Source organism: Frankliniella occidentalis, unplaced genomic scaffold, assembly GCF_000697945.3.
Source record: "Frankliniella occidentalis isolate FOCC.00 unplaced genomic scaffold, Focc_3.1 Scaffold2, whole genome shotgun sequence".
NCBI classification, from domain to species: Eukaryota; Metazoa; Arthropoda; class Insecta; order Thysanoptera; family Thripidae; genus Frankliniella; species Frankliniella occidentalis.
The window spans coordinates 1,396,900-1,409,963 of NW_026267132.1; the positions used below are offsets into that span (position 1 = coordinate 1,396,900).

A 13,064-nucleotide genomic window follows, 5' to 3' on the forward strand; every position below is an offset into this window, starting at 1 on the left:
GGAGCGGAGGGGAGGGGCCGAGTGGTGTCATGGCCGTGTAGTGGCCATCCTGAATGGATGGGTCGCCGAAGTGGCAGCACCCCCTCTGCCCCTCTTGCCTGACTCCGGTGCGACCCTCCCGAGCAGTACGAGCCCAGCAAATTGACCAGTAAATCTTTACCCACGAGCGCACCAAAAGTCTTTTCGCGCAGCCCTGGTCGGGGTGGGTCGCCGTCAGTCTAACTCATGCACCGTGGTGGCTTGTGGCTCGCCACCCTCTGCTGCCCAGGAGTCCAGGGCGGGGTGGGGCGTGGTGGGGCGAGGCGGTGACAGACTCCGCAATGCAGTCGTTTATTGTGGGCCAGTTAGTGTGGCCGAAGACAAACATCTCGCGGGGAGGAGAGGCGAGGCCCCTGGCCGGGCAGGGCGCCAGCTCGTCTTCCACCCCCACCCCACCCCCCTCAAACACCCCCTGCCCCCTCCCAAACTGTGCGGCTTCTCTGACCCCACTCTCTCCGTGTTCCAGGACCAGAAGCGGAAGCTGTTTCACAGCTCCGTCTACGACTACGAGCTGCAGCTGAAGAAGCTCTACATTCAGAATTGCCACCGCCTACCCGCCTACGGCTGCAAGGTCTACCCCGTCAAAGAGCTGCTCCGCGGAGGGAAGACCAAGAAAAAGGTACGTCTTTGCCGTTGTATGCCGTTGGTCGTGGCCGGCCCTGGCTGAAATGCGAAGCAGCCTCTGCCGTTAGGCTCTGAAATAATCACCCACTCCCCACCCACTCCGTGAACGTCTGCTCCGCGACCCTTGTTGAAGTTTGAGAGCTGTGCTGCGTCGAGGCAATTAAGAGAAAGAACCGAAAAACGAACTTTTTGTTTTTCAGCTAGTAGATAAACATCAAAATTTTAGTATATTTTTAAAAAATGTGTTCAGTTTTTGTACTGGAAGCGGCCCCTTTTCACAGCACCACAAAAGGTCTCGACCCACCGAAAAAAAAATGTGACTTTTCCCCTTTCTCTCGATCCTACGCACGGCACGGCCGCTCGCCCTCGCGCTGCCCGTCCTTAAACTGGTCATCGTGTGTTCCTTTCCCAAACCATTGGCCATAATCTCTCTCTCCCCCGGTCGTCGATACGGTCCAGCCACTACCTCCCTTCCCCTCTACCCGAGGAGTGAGGGGCCCATTCCTTTTCCCTTCCATTTCTCCGTAATCTGCTTACCTCCCCTCAGCTGAACTGACACGGCGCGGGCCGGACGAGGCGGGGAGGCGCCGCAATCCCATCGCGGACTTGAAGCCAACATATTTTTTTTTTACTTTTTTTACTTATTTTCCTCTTCCTCTTCTTCTCTAGGCCGCTCGCCTGCTGGCCCTCGGTCCGGAGAAGATCGTGCTCCTGGACAACAAGACCAAGATCCTTGCCAAGTCGCAGGAGACTACAGATTTGGTTCAGGTAATGTCACTCTGCTCTGCGCTGTCTTCCTGCTCTCTCGCTATCGCACACGAAAAAAAAGATGAATTGGATATATAAACCAAAAGTAAAATACGGGTTAAGTAATTATTGTCACTAGCTAAAGCTCTAGCCTTGTTGAGATACGTTGCTAAATGTTTGCCAGACAACTAAACCTTTAGCCACAAAAAGCTAAATAACTAGTTATCTATCGTACTTATCTATTGCTTTAGCCAGTTTTAGCTATGTAGCTAAATCTCTCTCCTCTGCTGCCTTCCTCTAGTGGCGCACGTGCGGCGGCCGCTCCCATGACCGTCTCCAGCTCGAGTTCCGCGCCACCCGCTGGTCGCTGGTCGTGCCGACCCAAACGGACATGCGGGACGTGAACAAGGCGCTGTGGGAGATCCTGCAAGAGCTCGACAGCCACTTCCTCGAGGACCACTCGTTCCTCTGCCCGACGGCGCAGGCGGGCGTCGAAAAGCGGCCGCTCTTGCCTCCCCAAGTTGAAGAGCTGGAGACCTTGCAGAAACTCCTTCACTTCCCCGAGGAGGTCGCCCTTCGCCTCGGCGACACCGAGTACCACCTGTTCTACCAGGTGCAGCCCATCGACTATCTGCGCCACGTCACCCTCGACCTGGGGGTGGCCGGCGGAGGCGGGGGCGGGCCGGGGGGCGGGCCAGGGGGTGGCGCCACGGCGGGGGGCGCGCAGCCCGGCCACGACGACAACAAACCTTCCGTGCGGACCCTCATCAACCGCTTCATCCAGGTGCGTCCCTCACGCGACGTGACGCTACTGACGCACGGGGTCAAACAACCTTGGCTGACGCCCTCTGCCTGCAGGTCTCGTCATGGGTGACCAACCTCATCATCTGCCAGCCGACGCACGAGGAGCGCAAGGCCTACCTGTCGTGCATCCTGCGCGTCGGGCTGTCCTGCTGGAACATCGGCAACTTCAACGGCGCCATGGAGATTGTGGCTGGCCTCAAGTAAGCCCCCGTGGACCGTTGGTGTGTGTAAGTAACCGCTTGTGCCTTGCAGGTTGTTCGCCGTGCTGAAGCTCGGAATTGCGGCCCTGGGGAAGGGGTTTCTTTCGGCCTTCAGCTGTATGTGAGGCTGTAGGCCGGCGGAAACTACTTGCCCCCGGGCTGCGACCGTCGTCGGGGGACTCGCCCGTCGCAACGCCTCCGTCGCCGTGTTTATGTGACTCCTTCTGGCTAACATATCGGACGATGTTGTCTCTCTTTCCAGCGCAGGACTGTGGAAGCTGGTCTTGTCCTCCGTTTTAAGACTTGTTGCGCGTTGTACACAGGTCGGACAAGCTCAAGCCGTTCTGGCTCTCCATCACGGAGAAGGAGTCGCTCCCCGTGCTGGACTTCCTATCGGCCGCGCTGCTCTCGGCCGAGTACGAGCGCGCGCTCCACCGCGCCCTGGCCATGCCCGAGTGCAAGGTGGTGCCCTTCTTCGGCGCCTTCCTGCGCGAGCTGCGCGAGATCGTCCAGGACACGCCGAGCCTGGTGGTGCTGGCGCCATCGTCGGCGTCGCCCTCGCCGACGGGCGGCTCCTCGGGACCGTCCGGGCCGGCGGCCGGGCTCGGGGCGGCTGCCGGGCCCGTGGGGGCGGGCGGTGACGCCGGCGCCGGCGGCCGACTGGAGGTGAGCGACCAACACCCGCCCGCCAGGGCGACCGCCTCCACCTCGACCTCCACCACCACCACCTCCCGGCACGGTGCGGGGCTGGGCCAGGGCCAGGGCCTGCAGGGCCTCGGCCAGGGGCACGGCCAGGGCCACGGCCACGGCAACCGCGGGCACAAGCAGAAAGAACGGCCAGTGGTAAGAGGCGAGCCTGGCCTCGGAACACTACTGCACGCTGTGTCAATCTGTGTCTTACGTAGAGACCCTGGGTCCAGTTCTTATGTCGTAGACTAGACGCGCGAGTGTGAGTGCGCTGGCTCGACCGATCCTCTCCGAATGTGCGCCGCATGCTATGGTTGTTTTTGGCCTTGACGTTTTATCTCTCTTTAATTCTTGTTTCTGGGTGGGGATGACACCTCGACGCCGTTGGGTCTAAAGTGTGCCCCGTCCTCCTCGTCCCCTGGGGCCCGGCGCCTCCCCTTGGCCCCCCGCCCCACTGCTGCTAGCGCAGCCGGCGCGGTCGCAGGTAGGGTTGACATTTCGGTCGTTTGCGCGCAGTCCCATGGCGGTGTAGGCGGGCACTTAGACGGCGGTGGGCGAGGGGTGGCGTACCAAGTGGGGCGGGCCAGCCGCGGCGCTGCATACCGCCTTGGCGCTGGCATTTTGCGGTTGCAATCCGCACGATTTCTCATACTCCGTTGGCATTTAAGCTGCGGCGCGGTGCTCTGCGCCCCCGCGCGCCCCCCTCTCGCTCGCCGGGGGCTCTCTGCTCTGCGCTCTCGACCACAGAAAACCGGCAACAGACCCCCAAGAGACCTTTTGCTGGGGCCCCGAAGAATTAAGTACGAGAGGCACGCCTACGCCTCTGTAATCGGATTCGTGCCTACTCCAGCGCACACCGCTGCCAGCTCCTTTGAGCTGTTCCCACCTCCCGTCGCTTAGTTCCTTTACACTTCGTACGTTGTCGTTGTCGGCATGGTCTGTTAGTGTACAGACGTGTGTAGCTTGTGGGTTTTACGGAATGACTTAATTAGGATCTCGTTTTGTATCGAACATAAGGATGTGAGTTTTTAGAAGACCTTTGCAAACGCATGCTGACTTTCTGTCTATGATCAGATTCCTGTCTTATTACTTTTCACTTTCTCATGCTCGAAATTTTTGTTAGAGTGTTTGTGTTAGATGGTCCTTCCATGTAGGATTTATTATTACTCAAATTTCTCAATGTTTTCCCTTATTATCTTTTTGTTAATGTTACTCGTTAATTAGCAGTCTCAGCATGACTGAAAATCGAATTTCAACCATCGGTCATTCTGACTGCAAACCAAATTAAACTCTGTGGAGCGGTCCTCTTGACCCGGCGTGCGTTCTCGTTTCGCAGTTCATCTCGGACTACAACGGCGAGGACCACTTCTTCACGCGCATCGGCCACGGCGGCCTCATCAACATCGACAAGGTGTACCGCACGCAGGCCGTGATGGACCGCATCGCGTGCTTCCACCAGCACTACCACGCGCGCCACCGCGACCCGCCCGCCAACGCGCGCGACGCGCACCGCGACCACCTCAGCATCCACACGGCCTCCATCGAGCGCGGCTACCTGGTGGACGACACCGAGGACCGGCACTACGCCCTGGAGCTGGACACGTACCGGCCCGTGCAGCCGCTCGCGCACGACCACGGCGTCTCGCTGTTCCCCATCTCCAGCTCCGGCATCGACCACCACGTCCTGCAGGTGAGCGCGATACCCCACGCGGCGCCCGCCGCGGCGGGCGTACTTACCCCGCGCTTCTCGCGGGGGGTATGCTCCTGACCCGAGCCGGGGGAAGGAGGGGGGGGATGCTTTCCTCATAAAAATCAGTTACTTTACAAACAAAAAAAACACAGGAAAAAACAAGGAAAAGTCAATTGAAAAACAGAATAATGCAGAAAACAAAAATAAGAAAAAAGTAGGAGTAAAATTTTTAAAAAAGAAAAATTGCTTGAATTGATCCTGAAGTACTGAAGGGCCTTCCATGCGGGACACCTGCCTGTAACCCGCGTCCGCTTGTCGCAGATCCTGCACCACGGCACGACGTGCGTGCACTGGGAGTCGGACTACAACCGCACGGCCCTGGTGTACGTGCGCCTGGAGCGGTCGTGCGCCACGCTCACGTGGGGCCGGCCCGCCTGGTCCGGGCTCAGCAAGGCGGGTGGCTCCGGGGGCAGCTCGTCGGCCGCCGACTACCAGCTGTCGGCCAACCCGGAGGACACGGTGGCGCCGGGGCTGGCCACCAAGCTGCTGGCCGCGCCGGGGGAGGTGGCGGGCGTGTCGCTCGAGGAGGGCTACTTGGACCTGGCCGCCGTCAAGGAGATCGCGCTCGGTGAGTTTCTCAGCGCCCTGACGGCGTCTACTGGCCCCCGGAGGACGGCATGGTGTGACTCGCGGGTGGTGTCCGTTGCAGGCGTGCGCGACAAGGACAAGGAGCCCGACATGAACAACGCGCTCAAGCGATACAACATGGAGCGCATGCAGCCGCAGGAGTGCTGCCTGGCGCTCGTGTTCGGCACCAACCTGTCCGACAACCGGGTGCTGTACCTGCTGTGTCCGCCGCAGCTGTGCCGCATCTGGTACCAGGGCCTGAGCTGGGTGGTGCGCGGCCTCAAGCGGCAGATGCAGCTCACGGACCGGCGCATGCTGTGGCTCAAGGAGCAGTACCTGCAGCTCTACTTCGACGAGAACTGCGTCGGGCCGCTGGTGGCTGACGCGATTCGGGTGAGTTGCGTTACCCTTGAATGGGGGTTCTGAAAATTTTGCCTGAAAGTTTTTTCAAGTTTTCTGGCAATATTTTAAAATTTTCCGAAAATTTCGCTCTTTAAAATCCCTACCCCGAATTGACTATATCGCTGGTGTGGGCCGTCTCCTGCTACAACATCCCTGGTTGCCCACCAGGTGTTCGGCGGCCGCGACTGGGCGGCGACGACCAACGTGAGCCGCATGTCGCCGCCGGACAACGGCACGCTGCGGCGCGGCGCCTCGATCAAGTTCAAGAAGAAGAAGTCCATCAGCAACATCCCCGTCCTCAAGGACCTGAGCCTGAAGCAGGCGTGCGACATCGGGGACGGCGTCATCGGCTCGCACCTGCGGCGCCCTGGCGCCGGGTCGAGCGGGCCGTCGCCCACCCCGGGCACGTCGCCGGCCATCGCGCCGAGCCGCTCGCGGTCCATCTCGAGCGACATGGAGGTGCGGCCGGGCGTGCACGGTGTGGTGCTCGGCGCGGTGCACGGCGTCGGCGTCGTGCCCAGCCCGCAGGGCTCGGCCGACAACCTCGACAAGATCTCGTCCAGCAGCCCCACGCACCACAGCCTGCACCGGTGCGCGCAGGGCAAGGGCGGCGCGCCCGGCGGCGAGCCTCTCTGGAGGCACTTCCGCGGCTCCATCACGCACGAGACGCAGCTCGACTTCGCCGACTACGTCGGGCTGTTTCGGTCTTTTAGGTTAGTCTCGCTTTGCATTTGAGTGGGTGCAAAAATCTTGGCCAACTTTAAGGTAATGTCTAACAAGTCACTCTTTTATTTTTTTTCCTCGTAGCCTTCGCGCCAGGAAGGACCTCCGGGACCTGTTCGACAAGCACGCCGTGACCTGCCGCTCCATGTCGGATTCTTCACTCAACGACACGAGCACCAAAAGCAGCCCGGAGCACCAGCCCAAGCCGCCGCAGAGGATAGGCCTGCTGACGAGGAACACCTCCCTGGACATGGTGGAGCTCAAGAGCTTCACGACCTCGCTACAGAAGAAGAAGATTTACGACGCCATCGCGGCCGCCTCCATCGTCTCGAACTGCGCCGGCGTGGAGACCTCGAAGAGCCAGGTCGTGACGCTGGCTAACTTCATGAAGTTCCTGGAGTCGGAGCAGCTGGAGCAGCGCGCCGAGGACGAGGGTCGCGAGCTGATCCAGCGCCACGAGCCCGACCCGACGCTGCGCTCGCAGTGCTGCATGTCCTTCGAGGGCTTCGCGCGCTTCCTGATGGACAAGGACAACTACGCGTTCGTCAACGAGCGGATGGCGCCCGACGACTCGGACATGGAGCAGCCCATGTCGCACTACTACATCGCCTCGAGCCACAACACGTACCTGACGGGGCACCAGCTCAAGGGCGAGTCCTCCGTCGAGCTGTACAGCCAGGTGCTGCTGACGGGCTGCCGCTGCGTCGAGCTCGACTGCTGGGACGGCGACGACGGCACCCCGCTCATCTACCACGGCCACACGTTCACCACCAAGATCCCCTTCCGCTCGGTGGTCGAGGCCATCAACAAGTCGGCCTTCGTCACCTCGCCCTACCCGGTCATCCTGTCGATAGAGAACCACTGCTCGCTCCCGCAGCAGGCGCGCATGGCGCACATTTTCCAGGTACGAACCGAGCCGTGCTTTCTGATTCTGCTTCTCTTTTATTTGTCAGGTGAGTCCACTGAATCACCCCTGTATCCCATTCATGTTTCTGCTTTCAGTCGGTGTTCGGGGAGAAGCTGGTCTCCAAGTACATGTTTGACACCGACTACACCGACGAGCCGCTGCTCCCCTCGCCGTCCCAGCTCCGCTACAAGATCCTCATCAAGAACAAGAAGCTGTTGGTGGACGTGCCGCTGCCGCTGGGCCTGCCCCGCGGCCACGCGCCGCCCCCCACGCAGCACCAGGCCGGGGCCGGGCCGCACGCCCGCGGGGCCTCCACCAAGCAGCCCAGGGCCTCCTCCATCATCTCCAACACCTCGGGCGGCTCCACCAACGACTTCTCGGACGACGACGACGACGACGATGACGACGATGATGACGAGAATATCGAAGGTAGGTGTACCTTGCTGCAGTGTTACCGACAGGGTTATTGTGCGAAGCTCACCTTATGCCCCTCACCCCCTCAGGAGGTCCCGGGCCGCCGCGGACCGACTCGGTGTCGAGCCACGACAGCACGCTCCAGACGCTGCACAAGACGGACGTGATCATACCGGGCGTGGGCGGCCGCATCGACTGGGGCATCCCCACGGAGGACGAGTTCGGGCCGCAGAAGCTCAAGAAGCAGTCGTCGCAGATCGCCAAAGAGCTGTCTGACCTCGTCATCTACATCCAGGTGAGTCTCCCCGGGCCACACTCTGTTACGCGCTGTGCCAGTTGTTTATTACGTAATTCCCTTACCAACCTTGTGTCCCTGCTTTCAGGCCATCAAGTTCCGCGGGCTCAACACCATCAGCCCCAACAGCTCCATCAAGAACAAGCCCAAGCCGCTGGCCGGCAGCATGGCCACGGCCAGCATGGCGGCCACCAAGATGATGCAGAAGGCGGCGGCGGGGCTCGCGACGCAGCCCACCCTGGCGCTGGCCACGAGCGCGCCGGGCACGCCGCCGTCGGGCGGGCAGGCGCCGCAGGGCGGGCTCATGGCCGGGGCCGTGGCGGAGCTGCCCGCGCCCACGCGGACGGGCCGCGTCAGCCCGTACCACCCGTGCTACCAGTGCAGCTCGCTCAACGAGAACAGTGCCAAGAAGCTGTGCCGCAAGCAGCCCATCGCCGTCCTCGCGCACACGGAGACCCAGCTCATGCGGACGTACCCGGCCGGCATGCGCATCGACTCGTCCAACTTCAACCCCATCGTGTACTGGTGCTTCGGCATCCAGATGGTGGCGCTCAACTACCAGACGGAGGACCTGCACGTCCACCTGAACCACGCCATGTTCGAGCAGAACGGGCGGTGCGGCTTCGTGATGAAGCCCTCGCTCATGTGGGACCGCTCGCACATGATGTACCGCCGCTTCAACCCGTACGACAAGGAGTTCGACGGGCTGCACTCGTCGCACGTGTCGCTGCACATCATCTCCGGCCAGTGGGTGTGCCCCAACCAGCTGCTCACCAGCGTGTTCGTCGAGGTGGAGGTGGTGGGCATCCACGCCGACTACGCCAAGCAGCGCACCAAGGTCAGTGCTTTGCTCACATTAGAGACTTATATTTTCGTGAAAGGTATTTTAGGGACTTTTTTCAAGAATTTTATTTTAAGCTGTTTTATCATTTCCAATTTTTCTGGAAATATTCCAACTTTTCAATTTTGTTTTGGAGACATTTTTAATTTTTCGGAAAAATCTCTACTTTATAGTGTCGCTTATCCGCCATTTTTCCGTCGATCTTTCCCCAGGTGGTGCAGCGCAACGCCCTCAACCCCATTTGGAACAACGAGTTCACGTTCCACATCATGTTCCGCGAGCTGGCCTTCCTGCGCTTCACCGTGCAGGAGGCGGCCACGAGCCACGTGCTGGCGCAGCGCGTGGTGCCGCTCAAGTGCCTACGGCCGGGCTACCGCCACCTGCGCCTGCGCAGCATGCAGAACCAGCCGCTGCCGCTGTCCACCCTCTTCATCTACTCGCGCACCGAGGAGGAGAGCGTCGACTACAACGGCGCCGCCATGGAGGACAGCGACGCGGCGGCGGCGGCCGCGGCGGCCGTGGCGGCGGCCAAGGGCGGCGGCGCGAGCGCGCTGGCGGCCGCGGGGGCGGGCACCCTCGCCATGCTGCCGCGCCGCGAGGCGCCCGAGGAGAGCAAGAAGGCCGCGCCCCTCGTGCCGCTCAAGCGCAGGATGTTCTTCCTCATGGTGCACGGCGTGGTGCCGGACGAGCCCACGATCCTCAAGATCACGCAGGTGAGCACTCGTTGTGGCGCATGTCGCGCAGTAACGCACTTGATGTGACACTGACCCACGACTTGTTGTCTTTCAGGAGTCGACGACGCAGGAGGTGGTGATGCAGGCGCTCCAGAAGGCCGGCCTGGGCGTGGACAAGGTGCAGGACTACATCCTGGTGGAGGAGGTGGCGCGCTCGTGGGAGAAGAAGGGCAAGGACGAGCCGGCGGCGCAGCGCGTCCTGGACGTGGCGGAGCGGCCGCTGCAGGCGCAGGCGGCGTGGCAGGGCGAGGGCCGCTTCCTGCTCAAGCGCATCGGCGACGACCCGAGCAGCCGCGCCTGGCTGTCGTCCATCCGCAGCACGGCGTCGGGGCGGCGCACGGCCGCGCCCGGGGCCGCGGGGCCGAGCGGCGGCGAGAGCAAGACGGAGAACAAGACGTGGGACGAGGAGGAGAACTTCATGGTGTGCGTGTACAACGTGTCCCCCGAGATCCCCTACGCCATCCTCAAGGCCCCTCGGACGGCGTGCGCGCAGGACGTGCTGGCGCAGGCGCTGGTGAAAGCACGCCGCCTCGAGAACCCCGCCCGCTTCGTGCTCATGGAGGAGCTGGAGTGGGGCGTGGCGGGCGCGGCCGGGGGCGCGCCGACCAAGCAGAACCGCGTGCTGGCGGACGAGGAGAACGTGTACCGTACGCAGGCGCACTGGGAGACCATGGGCCGCTTCATCCTGCGCGACCGCGACGAGGTGACCCCGCAGGCGTCGCGCCGGCACCGCGTCGGCCACAACATCCGCACCGCCACGCAGAACATGGTGAGGAAGGTGCTGGACGAGGCCAGGTCCACGGCGGCCGGCGTGGGCACCCGGGAGAAGGTGCCCGTCCAGGAGGTGCTGTCCGACCCGACGGCCCGGCCGAGCGCGCGCGGTGCTCGCGGCGGCAGCGCGGGGGGCGCGGCCAGCGCGGGCACCAGCCGGGCGTCCAGCCTGGCGCAGCGCGGCCGCGAGGTGCACTCCGAGGGGGAGACGCTGAGCGACGACGACGGCCGCGACGGCGACCTGCGCTCCACCGTGTCCAACCTCAAGAAGATGTCGCTGCGCAAGCTCAAGGTGTGGAAGTCATAGCCCGAGCCTGCCTCCGGGGGCGCCGCCTCCACTTCCTCGACGGCCAGGCCCAGGGCGTCGCTGCCTTCGCAGCAGACGGTCCTGCGCCGGCTGTCCTGGTTCTGGAAGTAAGCGCGGGGAGGGCCAGCTGCACTTCCGGTGCACTTCCTCCTCGTTCCCTCGGAGGCACGCGACACTTCCGGCCTGCGAACAGAACGCTGTGCGTTTCTCTCTCGTCTGGCCGTTGATGACATTGAGTTGTGTACATGGACTGCATTTTTCTGATTTGCTGTTTCCTAACGTGGTCTAATGTGGCGTGAGCCCGCAATTAGTAAAGAAGATGCATGTCTTGCTCGGGTCCAAAGATTAGTGATAAGGAAGAGACATTACTGAAATTTCATGATGGTGAGAAATGTGCATCTCATTATCAGTATTTCAAACAAATTGTTTAAACTCTTACCAATCTCTCTTTTCATTGAATCTCTCCATTCCTCTTATTTTATCCCTTTAATGTTCTTTTCAATAATGTATGCCTTACAGATGTAATTTTGTTACGGTAATATTGTCGTTGTTAATGTTGTTGTTGTTGCCCATTCTAGTCATAACAAAACCTTCTGTGATACTTTTTTATGAACACATTTAAGTACAATTTAATTTAATAACACTTTTCTCTCCGTGTCTCAAATTTTATACAAATATCCATTACAAGCACATTATTTAACATTTTGCTTCATCGAACTCTTGCTCCTGAAGGTTACCACACAGTTGAAATATTTTGTCATTGCAACATCTGTGTTTTCCTCATATTCTTGCTTCAGCGTGTGATATGCTGATCCCAATAAAGTAGTTTTGTAAATAAGTACCATCTCATTTTCTTACAGAAATTATCAAATTTTGGACCGCGCTGAAGTATGAATGAGCTTAGAGTTTACATATCTCTTCTCATCTTATGTGTACTGTATGTTACTTATCTTATTCAGTTACAAATTTTCCATTTTTCAACCTATAGATTTAAAGAAATTGTTGTGTTTAAGTGTGTTGCTATCTTTTATGCCTTTTATATTATGTACAAAATGAAACCTTGATATATAAATAATAACTCTTTAAAATATATTTCGTTGCCGTGTGCGCTACAAAACCACCAACGTACGTTGTTATTAAAGAAAATAATTTTATCAAGTGCGATGTTTTATTTCATCACCTTTTTTTAAAAAAGACAGAACAAATCTGGGGAACTCGAAGTTAGTTTTTGTATGGGCAGAGCTGTGAGGTTTATGGAGGCTTGCAGCAGATATCAACTAGCTCATAGACGCTATTAAAAATGAGATTGGGGATCGCGCGTTACCCGCCAAACGGGCGTAACTGCAACAGCTGGCCGGCATCGGCACAGCGAGCGCCTGCTGGGTAGGCAATCTCGGATATGTGGCGCAGGAGTGGCTGGCGGGCGGGCATACCCACTCAGGCGCTCCAAGGGGTGAGGCACAGAGACGTCCCTGTTGGTAGCTACAACCGACACGGCCACTGGCAGCTTTATGCGAACCGACTGCAGACGCATAAGTCCGCTCGGCGTCATAAATGCGCACGCCCCTCTCCCCCAAACGGACAAAAATAAAAATATAATAATGGGGGAGTATTCCTCGTCTGTGATCGCGGGAACAGCCGCTTCCAACCGCAGTGGTCAGAACAAACTCCTGGGGTTTGTGACGGTGCAGCTAGATTGCACGACCTATTTTTCTCCGACCTGGCGATTTTTCCAAAATCCCCAAAAGTGCTGTCCGACCTAGGTTTTGTCCGACCCAATTTTTTCCGACCTCATCGATATGCTGAAATTTTGGAAAATGTGGCTCCTGCAGTTATACTTTGCCGCACGTTTGGTTTTCCTACCCCAGGGGGCCGTAGCGCCTGACGTGCATTGCAGGTAGGCAACACGCACGCCTGCATGCGGTACAGCATAACCACGACGACTGGCGGTTTGCCTACCCCAGGTGGCCTTACGGGCAGTGCGGCAGTGTAGCACTAAGCTTTAGACATGAATCACCTCCGTGCAACCGGCAGTTAAATTCCCCTCTTAGAGCCGGATTCATTTTACCTACAAAATTATCAAAAATGAAAAAAAATGTGGGCCCTACCCACCCCGCTTTGACACGGGGACCCGCCTGCTTAACTTCGGAGTTCGGTATGGGATCCGGTGTTTTCAGGCACCCAGCTGAGGGCCGGGTTTCTTGACTATCTCGCTCACACCGGAGTTTACAGCCATCGACTAGGTTCCCACC

The 13,064-nt window shown here is 59.3% G+C and overlaps 1 protein-coding gene across 3 annotated transcripts in view; it reads left to right on the plus strand.

Annotated features, from left to right (window-relative positions):
* LOC127748841 (1-phosphatidylinositol 4,5-bisphosphate phosphodiesterase epsilon-1-like) overlaps window positions 1-10,948 on the plus strand; it is a 23,249-nt gene extending 12,301 nt beyond the window's left edge. For 2 of the 3 annotated variants that reach the window (XM_052264035.1, XM_052264024.1), the window contains exons 2-16: window positions 506-658; window positions 1,333-1,431; window positions 1,712-2,194; window positions 2,269-2,414; window positions 2,738-3,257; window positions 4,438-4,791; window positions 5,113-5,419; window positions 5,501-5,811; window positions 5,989-6,533; window positions 6,628-7,447; window positions 7,546-7,879; window positions 7,954-8,159; window positions 8,248-8,997; window positions 9,213-9,713; window positions 9,790-10,948. In XM_052264035.1, the coding sequence (XP_052119995.1) occupies window positions 506-658; window positions 1,333-1,431; window positions 1,712-2,194; window positions 2,269-2,414; window positions 2,738-3,257; window positions 4,438-4,791; window positions 5,113-5,419; window positions 5,501-5,811; window positions 5,989-6,533; window positions 6,628-7,447; window positions 7,546-7,879; window positions 7,954-8,159; window positions 8,248-8,997; window positions 9,213-9,713; window positions 9,790-10,812 (6,552 nt within the window). In that variant the 3' untranslated portion in view covers window positions 10,813-10,948. The remainder of the gene's footprint in view (window positions 1-505; window positions 659-1,332; window positions 1,432-1,711; window positions 2,195-2,268; window positions 2,415-2,737; window positions 3,258-4,437; window positions 4,792-5,112; window positions 5,420-5,500; window positions 5,812-5,988; window positions 6,534-6,627; window positions 7,448-7,545; window positions 7,880-7,953; window positions 8,160-8,247; window positions 8,998-9,212; window positions 9,714-9,789) is intronic. The other variant, XM_052264030.1, reaches the window with a different exon arrangement.
* The last annotated feature ends 2,116 nt before the right edge of the window (window positions 10,949-13,064 follow it).